Source organism: Gobio gobio (assembly GCF_949357685.1).
Source record: "Gobio gobio genome assembly, chromosome: 5".
NCBI classification, from domain to species: Eukaryota; Metazoa; Chordata; class Actinopteri; order Cypriniformes; family Gobionidae; genus Gobio; species Gobio gobio.
Genome location: NC_137101.1, coordinates 20,203,749 through 20,220,674, shown reverse-complemented (window position 1 = coordinate 20,220,674; position 16,926 = coordinate 20,203,749). Strand labels below are relative to the sequence as shown.

Below are 16,926 nucleotides of genomic sequence, written 5' to 3'. Positions count from 1 at the left end.
TTTTTCACCGAAATGACAAACTAACACACATGCATAACTCAGTTGCTGCCCCGGAAGAACTAACTGCTCCTTTAACTCTGAGTTTTTTGGGAAGCTGAACAAACACACTTTCCCTCACAACCAAAAACACACTTCTTTGGTGACATTGTTGATTTCGTGGTCTAAAAACAAAATGACAGTGCTGACGACGGCTTCCGTAACCCGAACAAAGCACGTTGATGTGATGGCCGTGCTCTTGCACTCGCGCTGGTTGAGGTGTGTGCGCGCTCTTCCGGGAGAAGTACCCATACAAGGAATTCCACCCTTTAGGATGTCATACAGGGCCATACTCGGAAACTTTCCGAAACGAATCCTGAAGTATTGTATTAAATACTTACAAATTTTGGAACAGAAATACTGCCATACGTCCAATTAATTTTTTTTAACTTTGGCCGTGTTTAGCATTAGAATTCAACTCTTTAATTGCTTGTTTCCACCGAGCAATACGGTTCAGTACAATTCAGTACGGTACACAATATTTGTCGTTTTCATTGTCAGAAGTTATGAATGGTACCCAAATTCCGAAGCATACCTTACCCACTGATCTATATTAATGACTGGATTGCCATCAGGCAGTGAAGCCACCAGAAGTGTTCGAGCGGCCATCTTACTATTCCTAACGACAGAGGGCATCATTGGCTTACACCCAAAACATTGGCCTAAAATCACACGATTTGCAGCGCCTCAGTCTCACAGGATTTGTTTTACGATATATGTAAATTATTAGTTACTTCAGATGTGATCTGTAATGTTTATGGTCTTTACTGTACTGAACCGTACCGCACCGCTCAGTGGAAACAAGCCATGACAGTGTAAATAAGTCAGAGTGCATGAAATCGCATTAGACATCCCCTTTATTACACACTTCAGCTTTATAAAGGAAAACAGGAATCCCATTCATAAGATGACCTTATTCTCAAGCTAATTTTTCTATAGTCAATTCAATTCACATTTATTTGTATAGCGTTTTTCACAATACACATCGTTTCAAAGCAGCTTTACAGAGAATGTATGCGTCTACAGTACAGTAAGTCAGTCTTGTTCATTTTGCCTTCAGTTAGAGGACATTTTTGCTACTAATTGACACCAGAGACAGTGTGAAGAGGACATTTTGGTCTTTTCAGCATTTGATGGGCAGATAATAGTTGCCTATTACCAAAGTGACCAACCAGTTTATTGACTTGATTTAAAAAGATTCAATTTGGACTTCTTTGCGGTTGTTTACAGATTTAGTTCACCACTTTGTCATCATCTTATTGGCAAAGACCATCAACTGGTATATGCCAATAAATGCACAGCCATCTCCTGCAGGTCAACTCTCAATCCATGTTTTCTGACTTCAAACCATCTCTAGAGAGAAGTGAGGAGTATAACAGCATATGTCACACGGTTTTTCAATCAGAGCACATGTCTGCAATGTGTGTTTAGCCACTGTGCTGAACACGCCTGCACCCTCCGCATAGTTATTTTCCCCTCCGAATCAAACGCAGGCTGTTATACGGAGTTGTGTTGACTGAAAATAAACAGCTCTGATTGATTTTGTGGTATCACAGGGCTGAAGCTGCCATCTCTTATGAGCACTGCGCAGTCTGCGGTTAATGCATGGCTTGACGCTGTGATGATCTCAGCTCACGACTTCATTTAAAAGACTCTAAACACCCACAAATCGCCCTGATAACATCTCCGGTTTCCAGCACCCCATGCGGAGAAGAGAAAAGCTTGTGCGCGCTGTCTCTCTCTGTCTCTATCAATTCTTTTCCTTTTCTCTGTGTTCTTTAATTAGTTAGATTTAATTACTCAAAGTGTGGGATCAGTAGTGAAATGGAATTCCTTGGGCAAAGGAACGTTTGTGTGTATCTCCAGAGGCCGTGTAATTTCTCTCTAGGGTGGGGGTGCTATGTAGTTGTGTAACTGAAACCTCAGTAAAGTAATGAACACTTTCAGTTACCCGCACTGACAGATTAGATTTCGGCATTAGCGTCAAGCAAGCAGATCTGCAACAGACGCATTAGCTGCTGAACTAATTCATACAGAGATGGGTTTGTCACTTTATGTAGATATTTGGGAGTATAATTGTGTCAGTTTGCGGTGAGTATAATTATGTGTGTCAGGTTTGTCTCCTGTCTTTATTTCCCCCCCTCTCTGCACTTCTGATCTGTTATGAAGAAACTGGAAATATTAGGGAGATTTAAAAACAGTTTATTTTTATATTACGGCATGACATTAAAATAGTTTTGTCGATCTTTCCAAAATGTTTAAATATTAATACGTTTATTAATATAGTAACCATATGTTTTTTTTTTTGGTTTGGTTAAATCCAGCAGAGACCGTCTGATACTGTACATCTGTTTGATAATTCTGGTTCATGAGTGTCTTGGACAGTGGTTATATTAGTTTGGCCGGTGAGGGTAGGGAGGCCGTCTCTGGCACAGAGCTTAATGACTGGAGTGGTTCCCTTACCAGGTGCCAGTTTATACTCATCCACCACCACTCACCCCTACATGCAACAGCTGTTTTACACCTAATGAAGTCCAGCCCACTTGCCTAGCAGGGGGGGGGGGGATTCTTTTTTCTGTCTCGACTTAATTTGTACTCGCTGTTCCCAGAAACATCCACCACTTTCTGGTTCCATTTATTACCTTACTGTTGGTTCTCTGCAAAGCCATCCTTTTTCGTTGGTTGTGCTTCACAAGTGGAGTGACTGGAAACGATGCTTTGATATTGATTTAATTAAGGGGGGTGAACGCTGGTACTTTGTATTGATTTCAGCGCTGGAGGGGAGTCTGTAGGCGTGGAGGTGTGAGCCGCAGTGTGAAGCACTCTTGATTAGCACTCGAGTGTAGTCTGAACATCTCCTGTTTGTCAGGGATAAACCTTGTTCTGTAGATTTATAAGAGGCTTTAGGTAATTGTCTGTAATGTTCCTGACTTTCATTCAAGATGTTTTTCCTTTTCCGCTGTTAATTAGTAATGTTATTTAGGAAATGTATTTTATTTTATACAACAATAAAGGTATTATTATTATGAAATAATTCAAAGCCATAGAGGTCACTTATTCAAAACAGCCTTGATTTCACGGAGCTTTTATGCTGCAGACGACCGCTTCCGCTTCTTCCGGTCATGTGTCTGTGGGGTAACACAGCGCTGTTTTATTATATTAGATGATTAGTTGAAAGTTGTTATAATTCTACTCTGTGCGTTCGCTCTGTGGCTACTATAAGACACTTGTTGCACACTGCAGTAAGCTAGATCTATACTAGTAGGCACTGTAAAACATGGTACTTGCGGTAAATAAAGAAAACGAGATTTAAACAATAAGACTTAAGGCCTGTTCACACCGCGTGTTTATCGCCAACGTTTAATGCCTCGTGACTAAACAAAGGGCGCCAATGTGAGTGTGCACACCGGCGCAAAAAACGGCAGGCGTAAATGCGTCTTTTTTTTTTTTAACGCCTCGGGTTCGTTTTTTTATTTTGACGCGGTGCGTTAAATAAAAACTGTCCGACCAATTAGATCGGCGCTTTTGTTCACGTGCCTGGAGCTGCTGAAGTGACAGTAAAACACGACTTGGTGGTGCTCAAGCACAAAACGCTCTTGCCGAACACGCATTGATACGACGAAGTAGTAGAAAGTAGACAAAGAAGAGCTGCTAATGCTACTTGCCAGTTAGCAAAAAGTGTGTGAATGGTTTTGGCCATAGACGTAATATATCTATGGTTATGGCAAGCACATAAATACTGTCTCTCTTCTTCTTCTGTGTGACAAGCAAGTGTCAGAAGCGTGAAGTGTCGCAGCACCACCTTGTGTACTGGGAGCGCCATCAACTGAATGTGCACGTTCACTCTGCGCATCGCCAGTGAAAATCGCTTGGGTGTGAACACTCAAGACGCGCCGAAAAACGTCACGAAAAACGCTGGCGATAAGCACGTACGATATTCGTCCCGGTGTGTACAGGCCTGTACTGTGTTGAGCTATTTAACAATGATTAGATTTCTGTCGATGAATGTATCCAAACAGTTGCTCACCTGTCTAATAAAGCACATAATATATTAAAGCGTCTTTGGTGTTTCCGTGGTTTCTACAAAATTAAACCAGAAATCGTGGGTAACGCGAGTATGATGTCAAATTGCTGGATTTAAACATTCTTGGAAACATTTGGGATAGTGTAAGTGCACACGTCAACAAAATATATAACATTGTTCTAGGGGTCCACTTTAATCCAAAAATCTTACATATTGTGCTTTTAAATACTTATTAATTTTATTTATTTTTCAATATTTATATAATTGACTTTAGTATTGTTTTGTGACGCACTCGCGAAAATCAAAAACAGTCAGTTTAGCTCCCAAAATAATTACGTTTGGAAATCAAGTACAATTATTTGCATTTATTTTTATTTTTTTTACTGTAATCCTGCATTCAAAGCCAGGTTTTCTCAGTCTTTTGGATTTATGAAGCATTATTGAGGATTATTGGAGCTTTATAAGATTATGAAGCAGGTAACAAAATGGCCTCTTTACCATGACCACTTTTAAGGAGGCAGAAACCAAAAAGTTGCTTTGCACACCTCCAAGCCTGGAGCACAGCAGAGCTTTATGGATCTATTTGTAAACGTGCAATCAAAACGCAGAGTCAGGGTCTCACCCACAGTCTGCGTGATGGGAGGAAAAAAAACACATGCAGACGCTGCCCCTGCCCTTTCTTCACAATGGCTTTGAAATCACAGAGCTGTAATTTAGCACCGGGGACTGATTGCTGTGAAACCGCTGTGCCTGTCTGTACACCAAAATGGTGCACATTGTGCACAACCCTGGGATTGTTTTGTCTATATCCCTCTTTATGTGCGTCCGTGTGTATGTACATGTCATGTTTCTCACGCCCTGCCGCTGAACAGAGGCTCTTAGTCTCTCTGCCTCTGTTTGTTTTCCCTAATGTAATGCTATAAGCAGCTGGAGGAGCCTGTAGATGTGCAGTGGGTGAATCTTTTCTCGTTGAGGTCGTTCCATCTGCCTTTCTCCGCATTCCCTCCCCCACAGGGGCTCGTCCGCCCCGTCTCCCGCTCAGAGTCAATCAGAGCGCCAGGAGGGGAGGTGAAATTCTTTAATACTGCCCTCATCCTTGCAGAACGGACCCAGTCCACCCGCCAATGAATGTTTAATGAGACGAGCGGACAGGTGGGCAAGCCCACGTCGCCACGTGCCGCCCCGGTGTCAGTGTGAAATGTGGCTTTGTCCTTAAGCTCGGCGTGGGCTGCTGCTTTTACCTGGAGAGGAAGGAAAAGAGAGAATGAACATCACTGTTTGAAAGAGATAAAGACGTTACTGCAAAAGGCTTTGAGAGAGGGCTGATCATTAGCTCTTTGGCCAGTGTGTGCTTGATTATTTCTTTAGATGCGCATCTCCGTGGGTGGTATTCCTTATAAATCCTTATACATTTTTTTATTTGACCACAAGTATAAGTTGATTTGGTTACACTTTATTGTAAGGTGTAATTATATATTTAGGTACCGAGTATTATTAATTAACAACATGTACTTACTATAGGGTTAGGGTTTGGTTGACGGTTAGTTTCATGTAATTATGCATCATTTACTGTTATTACTAACAAGGACACTGTAATATAGTGTTACCGTTTTACCTTACCGTCATGCACAGTCATATTTGCTAATTACATAATTTAGAAGAGCTAAACATGTCTCATGTATTATTATTTAATGATGATTCAATTTAATATTTAAAAAAAAATTCCCCCATGTCTTGTCATGCACAGGTCACAATTCACCTGAAAAGAAAGAAAGAAAAATAAAACGATACACTTAGCTCAGAGAAAATGAAGCCAATTTGAGGAGCATTAAGATTTTTTTTTAATTCAACATTTTCATTTAAATTAAATACAAATCCCACATAATTCTTTTTGTGATAATGTGCCTGGAATTTAACTATTTGAATGTATTTATTTATTGTTTGTTTGTAATTTCAATCATTCTCAAAAGTCATTGGTTGTAATGCAGTATTTTACTGTAATCTATTGTTGATTTTTTGTTTTTGTTTTTCTCGGTACAGTAAAGACACTGAGATTATCTTTGAACAGTATTGAGAATTTGAGAAGAATGTTACAATAGTCTTATAAAAAAAAGTTAACTTTTTTTCTTGAGTTGGGCAGGGCTGGGCGGTATATCGAGTTTGTACAATATATCGATATATATATATTTAGAAACGATACGGAATGAGGAAATACCGTTTATATCGATATATAGTAGATTGATATGAGCACATCTGAAAAATAGCGGAGTATGCATTGTTTGCTGATGCAGGGAAAGTGCATGATACAACTTCTGACACATTCTCAACATGACACATGCTTTATATTAAGGGCCATAGGCGTCACTAGGCCCTTTTTAGGGGGGCTTCAACCCCCTAAACTTCTGCCCAGCCCCCCTAAAAAATGTGTGATTAACCTTTCAAACACATGAAACAGGTGGGAGGCTTCGGTTTCGTCCCGTCTTTTAATCAGCGTGTTTTTCAATCCGCAGCGGCGCCGAACAGAGCGCACGTCAGAAGCAGAGGTGTGTGCATTGATCTGAGCCTCATTGGTGTGTCACCGCTCGTCAATGTCAAAATATTTGATAAAACCAATCAAATCAGAGTAGGCAGGCTTTATGTACGCACAGATGCTGCTGAGGCTGAGCGCGAATTTTAGCAGCATGACTCAACGTCAAGTGCTAGATATGTAAGTATAGCTAAACTAAACATTTCATATTTGACAGCTGCTTTAAGTCCGAAATGTTAAGCAAATGACAAAATATTCAGGCAAATTAATAAACTTTTGTCTAATTTTGCCATTTTTAATTGAAATATGCCTGTAATGTCATTTATAATATCATTAACAAACAATATTAACAAAGCCGTTTTCTTCAGATAAGGCATAAGGTTAATAATTATTGTGTACATATTGTAAATTAATAATTCCATTTGTAGCTTTCAGTAAATAAAAAAGCTCTGCTTTTCTTAAGCCTTTTGGGCATAAGATTAGTAATGAATGTGTAGATATTGTGAATTAATTTAATACATTTAGTTAACTAGCTTTCCTGGTAGCCTTCAGTAAATTAACATGAAAATGGACATTAGAAAACACTGAAAAACGTTATCAGTCATATCTGCCCACTGACATAGTTTTCAAGCTATTGTTATCAAATTTTTTAGCGTTCAGAGTATCTTAATGCACATATGTAGATCATGGAAATCAAAATTTTCTCAGGGGAGCAAGCACCCGAACCCCCCTTACTACCTCACATTTGGGATCTCCATGATTATAAACCTGCCTACATTATGATTAAAGAGGTGGTTGCATGCGATTTGACTTTTTTAACTTTAGTTAGTGTGTAATGTTGCTGCTTGAGCATAAACAGTATCTGCAAAGTTACAGCGCTGAAAGTTCAATGCAAATGGAGATATTGTCTTTTAAAGTTATGGCAGTTTATTGCCTACAAAAACGGCCGGTTTGGACTACAACAAGCTTCTTCCCGGGTTGGTGACATCATAAACCCTTGCTATTAACATAAACACTGCCCCCGTGAACACGCCATCTAACCAATCTAAGACCATTGCGTTTTTCGGAGGGATGGGCTTCACAGAAGCAGGAAGCAAACGAGCCGTTCAAAGGACAGTGGAGACAGCGGTGTGGAATAAAGGTAAAATATAAGAAAAATATGGCGTTTTTAAAAAAAAAAAGTATTAAGACATGTTCTACTGCGCCCCATAAACACAACCAAGCCTATAAAAAAACCACGGAACCACACCTTTAAGGGATGTACAATATGGTCATGCAGAATAAGGCATTAATATTTGCTTTATAAATAATAATTAACTGCCAATATCCTAATATGCATACTAATAAGCTACTAGTTAATAGTGAGAATTGGACCCTAAACTAAAGTGTTACTATTTTTTTCACACCCTCACTGGGGGCTGAGCCCCCCTAAAATGAAAATCCTAGAATCGCCCCTGTTAAGGGCTTTAAAATAACTGGTAAGATATAATTAAAACGTATAGTTTAAAGCAGCTTGCCCTGTCAGATGCTCTGAGAGATAGGCTACTTGTGCTGCTGACAGACAGATAAATCCTTGCAGTGTTCAATACGTGTGAAATGTGGTGCTCTCCTCAGCGAATAACCTACATTTCACAGGTATATTTTCCATCTGTAAATGTTAGAATGTCATGCAAATATGTCCATTTTGCTGTCAGGAGAGGACGAGTCTTCTGCAAGTGAATCTCCGCTGAAATTCAGGCTTACGTGAATGAGCGCCGCCGTGTGCATGCGGGAATGCGATAATTCTGACTAAAGTATACATATTTCTAATTTGTTGTTGGACAATAAATGTGCCATATGTGGAATTTTAAACCTACAAGTATAATTTTAGGAACGTGACCATTATAATGGGTTAATCAAATATAGGCTAATATGCTTTTGTTTTTATTTTCATTTTTAGTTTAGTAAATTTAAAAACAAAATTATTAATTTAGTTTTTTGATTGTAAAAGCCCTTTTTGCACATAATATATTGCATATAGCCTTCATTACATTCACTGTATTTGTTTATAGCCTTCAATATCAACATTGATTTTAGGACATCACTGGGCAGGATGTGAAAAAAAATCTGTATTTTACTTTAACAAAATTATCCAAATAAAAAAACGTAGAAAATACCGGAATATGATTTTTGGCCATATCGCCCAGCCCTAGAGTTGGGGGTTTTTTTTTACAGATTTTGTGAGATTCCCACAACATACAGTATTTATGCATGGGAATTGTGGCTGAATTTCTGTTTAATGTGGTGGTTTGGAGACATACTAATAGTCTCATTTCTTTAGTCTTGTTCCCTCTGGGAATCGTTTGTTGGAATATCTCAATAACGTTGATATTAGTTCTAATCATTCTTCTCTGTGCATTTGAATATGATTTGCTCTCAGCTACTGCCGTAGCCGCACATATAAATACATTTTAAGATGGAATTGTGAGGGCGTTTCTGTGAAGTCGCTGAGGTGTTCTGAGTGCTTTTTAGTACATTGTAGTTGCTTGGGTGCTGCTTAGGACATTTGCTATGTGGTTGCCTACTTCTGATATTCTAGTCTGTCGATGTCTACAGATATCAATGCAAGTCAATGAGATTTTATTTTCTATGTTTTCCATCTCCCAGGCAAAAATGGTGAGTCTGAGCACACTCATAATTATAATGGCACACCTTATATCAAGCCATAAGGATGTAGCATAAACAACGTGGGATGAGTTACTGACTGTATTTCAAATCTCTAACCCCGAGTATGAGCCGTAAGAATAGTTAAGCTCGCTTTAGCAAACAATTAATTTATGGGATACAGAGAAGCAATAAACATGATGTATGTTGAAATGCTCTCCTGTCTCTGTGGCATCGACCTTTCTCTCTGTGGATTTCTCTCTCTTTCTCCAGCTGTTGTTTTCAAATGGTGTAAAAAGCTCAGAGTGAGAGGTTGATTCCACTTGGTTCCATTGTGGGTAACATGAGATAGGCGTAGAAGAGCCACTGGATGCGATTACGGTAGATTCATCTTTCCAATGCAAATAAACACAGGTGTGGGTTATTTATAGGGCTTTTTGCAGCTATGCCATGTGTGTACAAGCAGTGCTCATCCCTCATAGCTTGTAATGTCAAGATGGTGTGTCATATGGGAGGAGTGAATCATCCACATATAGCGTAACTGAGATGGAGACCTTTAAAACAAACCAGGATTCTCGCATTCTTAACACATTCTTGTAAATATTCACAGCTTAACCTGTGAGTCTTGCAAGTGACTATCACAGTAATCCAAATAAAATGGTAAAAGTGAAGGTTAATGTAGTTCAGTCAACCAAGAGAGGCCATGGTGAGATGAGATGGGCATTATAACTGTTCTGATAGCAGAGGGCCAACAGGTGGACAAGATGTGCATACATCAAGATACAGGACAGTAGCCCATCTGTTTGATCGGACCAAACGGGTATATATACACACACTATATTGCCAAAAGTTTTGGGATGCCTGCCTTTACATGCACATAATGTAATGACATCCCATTCTTAATCTGTAGGGTTTAATATGGAGTTGGCCCACCCCGCTGCTATAACTGCTTCAACTCTTCTGGGAAGGCTTTCCATAAGTTATAGCTGCAAAGGGTGGGCCAACTCCATATTAAACCCTACGGATTAAGAATGGGATGTCATTAAAGTTCATGTGCATGTAAAGGCAGGTGTCCCAAAACTTTTGGCAATATAGTGTGTGTATCAGGCATAACATTATGACCGGTAAAGTGACTAACACTGATTATCTCCATTATGGTATCATATTAAACCCTACGGATTAAGAATGGGATGTCATTTTTACATGTGATTTATTGTAAACTGAATCTAATATAAACTGTTGGTTTAAAAACAGTAAACTGAAATAAAATGTCAATGTAAACGAAAAACTAAAATGAAACTAAAAACTAAAACTAGTGGTTGATAAAGTATAAAATAAATTTCTATTATATAGTATTTGTATGTAGATAGTTTCATTATTAAACTTGATTAAAGGGGTGGTAAAACACATTCTTTCGAAGGCTTGATTGTGTTTGGGGGATGCACTGTAACATGTGTTCATGCTTCGTTTTTAATTTTTTAAAATTATTTTTCATATATTTTACCTTTATTCTACACTGCTCTGTCCCTCCTTGTAAAAACGGTCTGATGGTTTCCAACAGAACCATGTTTAGCATGCATGTAGATAAACAATACATAAAAGCTCTAATCAAAGAATAATTTACACTAATTCCAAGTTCGCTGTTGAGATTTTAAAAAAGTTTGTTACGTTAGGTATTTGTCGGATAACGTTAAGTATGAATGAGCATTTAACAAACTGGTTTGCAGAGCCAAACAGCGTTGTCATTTGTTTACTTCCTTGCTACAATTAACAATACGAACTATTACAGGAAAACACATCGACAAAAAATAATCATACTTGCAGGTTGTGGCCCGTAAACAGCTTCTGTTTTTAAAGTTAGAACTGCTCCATCTTTTAGGACAAGCCGTTGTGCAAATCCTGCATTGAACTCACGAAGATTGTAGAAGCTTTCCGCCGTAAAATGTGCAGCACAGAGAGCGAGATGACCTTTGATCCCTAACTCCTCCGTCCCTAGGAAGCCTGAACAAAGTGGACGTGCAATCCGGCATTGCGGCAACAACACTCCAGCCTACTAACCAGATTTGCTGTTCACAGCCCACAGCACAGCAGATAGACGGCATGTTGCAATTCAGTCCTACAAATAGCGCCCGCGCCACTGTGACGTCACATGAAATCTAAGAATACCACAACTCTTCTCCACAGCAATAAAAAATGGCCTCGCCCCCCTTATTCTCGGAGGAGGGGTTTAAATAAATATTGGGGCTGGTGATGTCAGCAACCCTGGAGGAATGTCTGTAGTCCCTACCGGCCATTTGCTGTAGTCCTTAGAAATGGATTTTTTTTAAAGCAAATATCTCCCTTTGCTTTAAACTTTGAACGTTGTAACTTTGCAGATGTTGTTTATGCTCAAACAGCAACATTACACACCAGCTAAAGTTAGAAAAGTGAAATCGTGTTTTACCACCCCTTTAATACGCACATAATATAAAATACAATATTAAATTAAAATGAGTATTTTTCCAGTTGAACACTCAAATAATATAAAAATAAAATATTAAAGGTCCTGTTCTTCGTGATCCCATTTTTCAAACTTTAGTTAGTGTGTAATGTTGCTGTTAGAGCATATATAATACCTGTAAAATTATAAAGCTCAAAGTTCAATGCCAAGCGAGATATTTTATTTAACAGAAGTTCCCTTTCAAAGCCTACAGCGAACGGCTGGTTATGACTACATCCTGGTATTTCCTGCTTTAATTACGTCAGTAGAGCAGTATGTCGACTAACCTCCGCCCACAAGAGTACGCGAAAAAGGGGGCGTGGTCTTGTTGCTCCCGCGTGGAGTAGAGGAAGTGTTGCGTTCGGTTGCGTTCGTATAGTTTGTTTGTCGCCATGTCGGCGAGACGCTGTTATTTTCATCCCGGAGTCAAGTCACCTTTGTTTGGCTTTCCCAGGGACACTGTACTTAGAGATCATTGAGCGCATGCATCCCCGTTATGGTAAGAGGCGTGACCTTTCCGGTAACGTGCGCTCTGCGTGCGCTATGCTGCTGTCGAATCACAACACGGGAACCGCTGGCACAATCAGAACTCGTTACGTGTTTCTGAAGGAGGGACTTCATAGAACAGGGAAATCTTTCAAGCCCTTTTGAGGACAGTGAAAACAGCAGTATACAGATAAGTAAATTGTGTGAAAAATACTGTTTTTTTTTTTCACACGCGAAACATGAACACGTTATATTGCACACTGTAAACACAATCAAAGCTTCAAATAAAAACACGAAAAACGGGACCTTTAAATTAATATTAGCATTATTTCAGTAAAACATGGCGCTACCAAAGTCAATGTCATGGGTTTGATTCCGGGGGAATTCATGAACTGATGAAATGTAATGTCCTTGAATGTAATTTATGTCGCTTCGGAGTTCGGAGTGAATGTAAATTGGGAAATATGCCTTAAATGAGAAGTCATTTTAAAATGCAAAAAGACAACTCTGGTGTGTATGAGAGAGGCATTTTTCATGCAGAGAACCTTTGACTTTGGAGATTAAACATTTACATTAGCTAAGAGTCCTTGACGGTCATGCTCACCGTGTTATCTGAATAGAAAAACGTTTCATCTCACAGTTGACTTTCTCTGGCTCATCTGCAAGCTCCCACCTCATGTCCTCTATAGCTCACTCGTCCCTCATCAGAGCAGGAGGTGAGTCCAAATCCGTAGACGCGTTCAGCTTGTGCTAATTAACGTTACATGCTGACCGCGAGCTAGCCGTGTGCAATGCACGATGCTCTGAAAACTCTCTCGCACACAGTCAGGGGAGTGTTGCAGATTTACAGTAGACGCTAGAGAACACGACCCCACCATAATTAAAGCTGAATCCTTCGTTAGATCCTCCAGTATATCAGCCAAGGAGGATGTAATGAAGCATACAGGGAACGTAAGCAGGGCTGAACACCTGAACCTGCGCCATATGGACCACTGCAGATCTTGTTAGCGTGCTTCTAGATCAAAAACACAAATTAACAGTACTTCATTTTTAAGTTGACCAAGTCTCCCCAAGAGTTCTGTTAAGTTGCTGATTAACATAGAAGTGCAATGGTATTAGTGGTTTTTTTCAACCCGACATTGTAACATGTTCTCTGAAGTATATACCTTATCATGTAAATACCATGGTATATATATCTTAAGTACTGTGGTGTTAATATCTTTACTACCACTATACTATGGTACTCTCACAGTACTGCTTAGGGTGTATTCATACTTTTAGTTCCCTTCTCTTGGTTCTTTTGGTCCAGACCAAAAAAAAAAACATTTAGTCCTGGTTCGCTTGGCGTTCAGTAGTATTTTATTTTTTTTACCAAATCAAAAAAATTTATTTTGCAACTGAACTTACCGAATAATGCTGTGTTCTGGGCTAAATTCGTTCTTTGTACAGTATGTGTGTGCGTACATATTATGGTATTTTGACCAGCTGAGAACTTATAAAATGTGTAAAGTCGTCAAAACAGTGGCAGGAATTCCTCCGTTGCTCACAAATGAAGATCTACAGCAAGAAAAAGTGTTTCTGACACTTGTACCTAGTAAATGTAATGGGCAATGTAGCTTCTATGATGAGAAAAACAGATATGCTTCAGCACTCAGCACTTTTTAGGGTATTTTGGGTTAGTTTAGATGTCTTTGGTCCGTGTTGCGTTTATATTTCAGTCAAACTGAAGCGGAGTTCATTTGAGAGCGGATCAAAACCAATGAAAAGCTTGTTTGGTGCGCACAAGGGTTCAGATAGCAGCGTTCACACTTAATCAAATGTACCACACTATCAGCAATCGCACTAGTGTTTTAATCGATCAAGTGTAAACACAGCCTTAAAGTCATCATGAAAAGGAAATTGCGATCATCTTTCCTTCCCTATTGGGAAGTAGGTTCGAGTGAATGCTTTTCAAAGAATAAAACATTTGGGGCGGGACTTGAATTTGTTAATCGGTAATTGATTGGATCGTTGGATTGTTGTCGTTTGCACGCATCATCAGAGTCGAAGATTTGTCATTGCGAGGAGGAAAGTTAATGTTTTTGATTTAAAAAAAATAATGATGTGCATGGATACATCTTTTATAGTAAACACTGAAACTTCCATAAAAGTTATTAGTTATTAAAATATTAATTATACAAATTTTGATTTCATGGTCTTTTTATGAATGTTGTGACATAAAGGGATGGATAACCCATAAATGTATTCTCCCTTGTCTTTCCAAAACCAAAGGTAAATTTGAGTCTTGAAGCCAAATAATAGTTTTGAGAGGTGAATAGACCAAATTAATTAGTTATTCACTAAAACCTTTCCACCTTCTGTAGTTTTAATATCGTATTTGCCACCTTCCTATAGTTACTTTATCAAATATCATTAGTTATCATATGTTTTGTCACCTGGCGAAGGATGAAATTTGACGTCTGGAACAATTCTTGATTACTTCAACAGTGTTTGGAGTGAGTTTTGTATTCTTTGACATGTTTTATAAGCCAGTTCATTCATTTTAATTAGCAGCCATTGTCTATAATAGAGACTTTTTCTCTGCCCGGTCCATGCGTTCTAATTGAGTGCTTCTTGGATTAATTGGGTTAAACGTGCGGCCTCCATTAAACCTTTATAACGCGTACGGAGGACACCCCCCTCCTTATTTATTATTTAGCGAGCTCTCGCAGGGCTGGAAGTGGGGCATGGATGAACGAAGCCGGGAAAACACACACTCGCTGCCCTGCTGCCTGGGAAGAAAATGCAAAACTTTTTTAAATTAGTTTAATAAATCAAGGCTGCACGTTCAGCTGTCATCTGACACGCTACTCTACCCACAGTCACACAGCCTCGTTTCCCCCACTTCACTTCTCAAAAACTGCTGCCTCCTCAAAACGCTGCTAATATCTCTACTGTGCGAGGATCAGCTGAGAGGTTTGTGTGTGTGTGTGCACGTGTCTTCCCATATGTGCTAATTAACCATTTAGCAGGCTGGATGCTGGTGGGTTAGCCAATAAAATAGAGCATTTAAGCCACACCTCTTGGAAAGCTGCCATTAAATCCCCCCCTGCGCCCCTCACACGTACCCAAACATACGTTTACACGCTAGCGTTGCTCTGTTTGAGTTGGCATCATGCTAATTAGCCGCATGCAGGCTTAAGGCTGCTTGAATGTAGATTTACGGTACATGTTTTAAACGCGCTCTCTCTCTCTCCCCTCATTATCCTTGTCTTTTCATTTAATACATGCAAATATTCTGATGCTAGCAAGCCTTTTTCGTAATAAACCCCAGTGACGTCAGAGGAGGGGGGCGAAATGAGCAGATTAAGAGAGGCCCATTAGCTGGCTTATTTTAACAGCTTTCCTGGAGGGATGTTTGGTGTTTGTCGCACATTACAACACTCGCTTTTTCCTTTTTTGCTTTGCGCTCTTACGACATTATTCATGCCTGACTGTGGGGCCATTTTGTCACATTTCCGTACCCCAGCAAACCCCACACCTCAGCGATTATACTGATTGCTCTGTTGTTGGGAGAAATGAGTGAACAGCTGCAAGAGTCTGGCTGGAAAAAAAGTAAATATCTGTAGTTGACGTTCTTATTAAAAAGCCCTTTCAAGCCATTTTGACAGTAAAACCTTACTGGCCTTTGGTTGATTTGAGAGCTCGCTTGGGTCACACGTCCCCCCTTAAGCGAGCTCTAGTGCGTTAGAGCGGCAAGGATTTGTGGGTCTTAATCCAATATTATTTCCGTATTTGCAACAGACCCCAGGCCCAGCAAAAACTCAATGGACGTTGGTTGTCAACAAATGAATGTAATTTAGTATTTGCCGTTTGGCTAAACAAGGATAATATTATGCTCTTCCTCTCCAGGGCTATCAGAGCCTCATTGTTGGAGAAACGATGTTGGCAGAGGCCACTCACTCGCAGGTTAATGCGTCAATTTCTCATCAAATCGGCCCATTATGCTATTAATCATGCAATCGCTCCATCAGGATGATTCTTGGTCTTCGAACGTGAGGCCAAATCAAGTCAACCTATCCTTGACGTATCCCTACTTTGTTCAGATGTTAACCTTTTTTTCATCCTCATCTCTGCAGGTACTAAGCTGGAGAACCTGATGGAGAGCATGCGAGGAGAGATTGCCGCCCAGCCTCCAGTGGAAGGATCCTTTGCCCCGCGCAGAGGGGATTTCTGCATCGCAAAGTTTGCTGACGGAGAATGGTGAGAGCTCAAAAAAAAAGTTTTCTAATGGCGTCTGAGTTTCCTGGTTTAAACCAAAGACCTTTTCATTTATTAATTTCTTTTAATAAATAAATGTTATAAAATATTAGTCAGAGCTGCTGTGCAGGATGTTCTTGTCTGGTTTTGAGCGGGAAAGATGAGTCATCTTGCTGAGGTGGCAAGTATAGGTGATTTGATGTTTCGTGTAGGAGTGTACTTGTATTAAAATTCTGGCACATAATTTTTTTTAAATGTTTTATTAAAAGCAGAGAGGCATCATTTCTCAGCAAACTATCTTCACAGGGATCGCTTTAACCTCATATTCATTGTTGAAATAAATTTATAGTTTACCATCTGTTGGTTATGAGTATAATCTGCCCTAGATTGCAGGACCTTGGACTGCTCTAATGAGTTCTTTGTCCATTAGGGAGTCTGGAAGCTTCTGTTGTCCTCTTGTAAACTCTGAACAGGCTGCATACTCATTGGGGC

General features: G+C 39.6%; 1 protein-coding gene across 1 annotated transcript in view; it reads left to right on the top strand.

Annotated features, from left to right (window-relative positions):
* Nucleotides 1–16,926, top strand: part of snd1 (staphylococcal nuclease and tudor domain containing 1) — a 219,096-nt gene that overhangs the window by 180,199 nt on the left and 21,971 nt on the right. Inside the window, exon 19 of the mRNA XM_079817701.1 lies at nt 16,314–16,437. Coding sequence (XP_079673827.1) covers nt 16,314–16,437 — 124 coding nt within the window. The remainder of the gene's footprint in view (nt 1–16,313; nt 16,438–16,926) is intronic.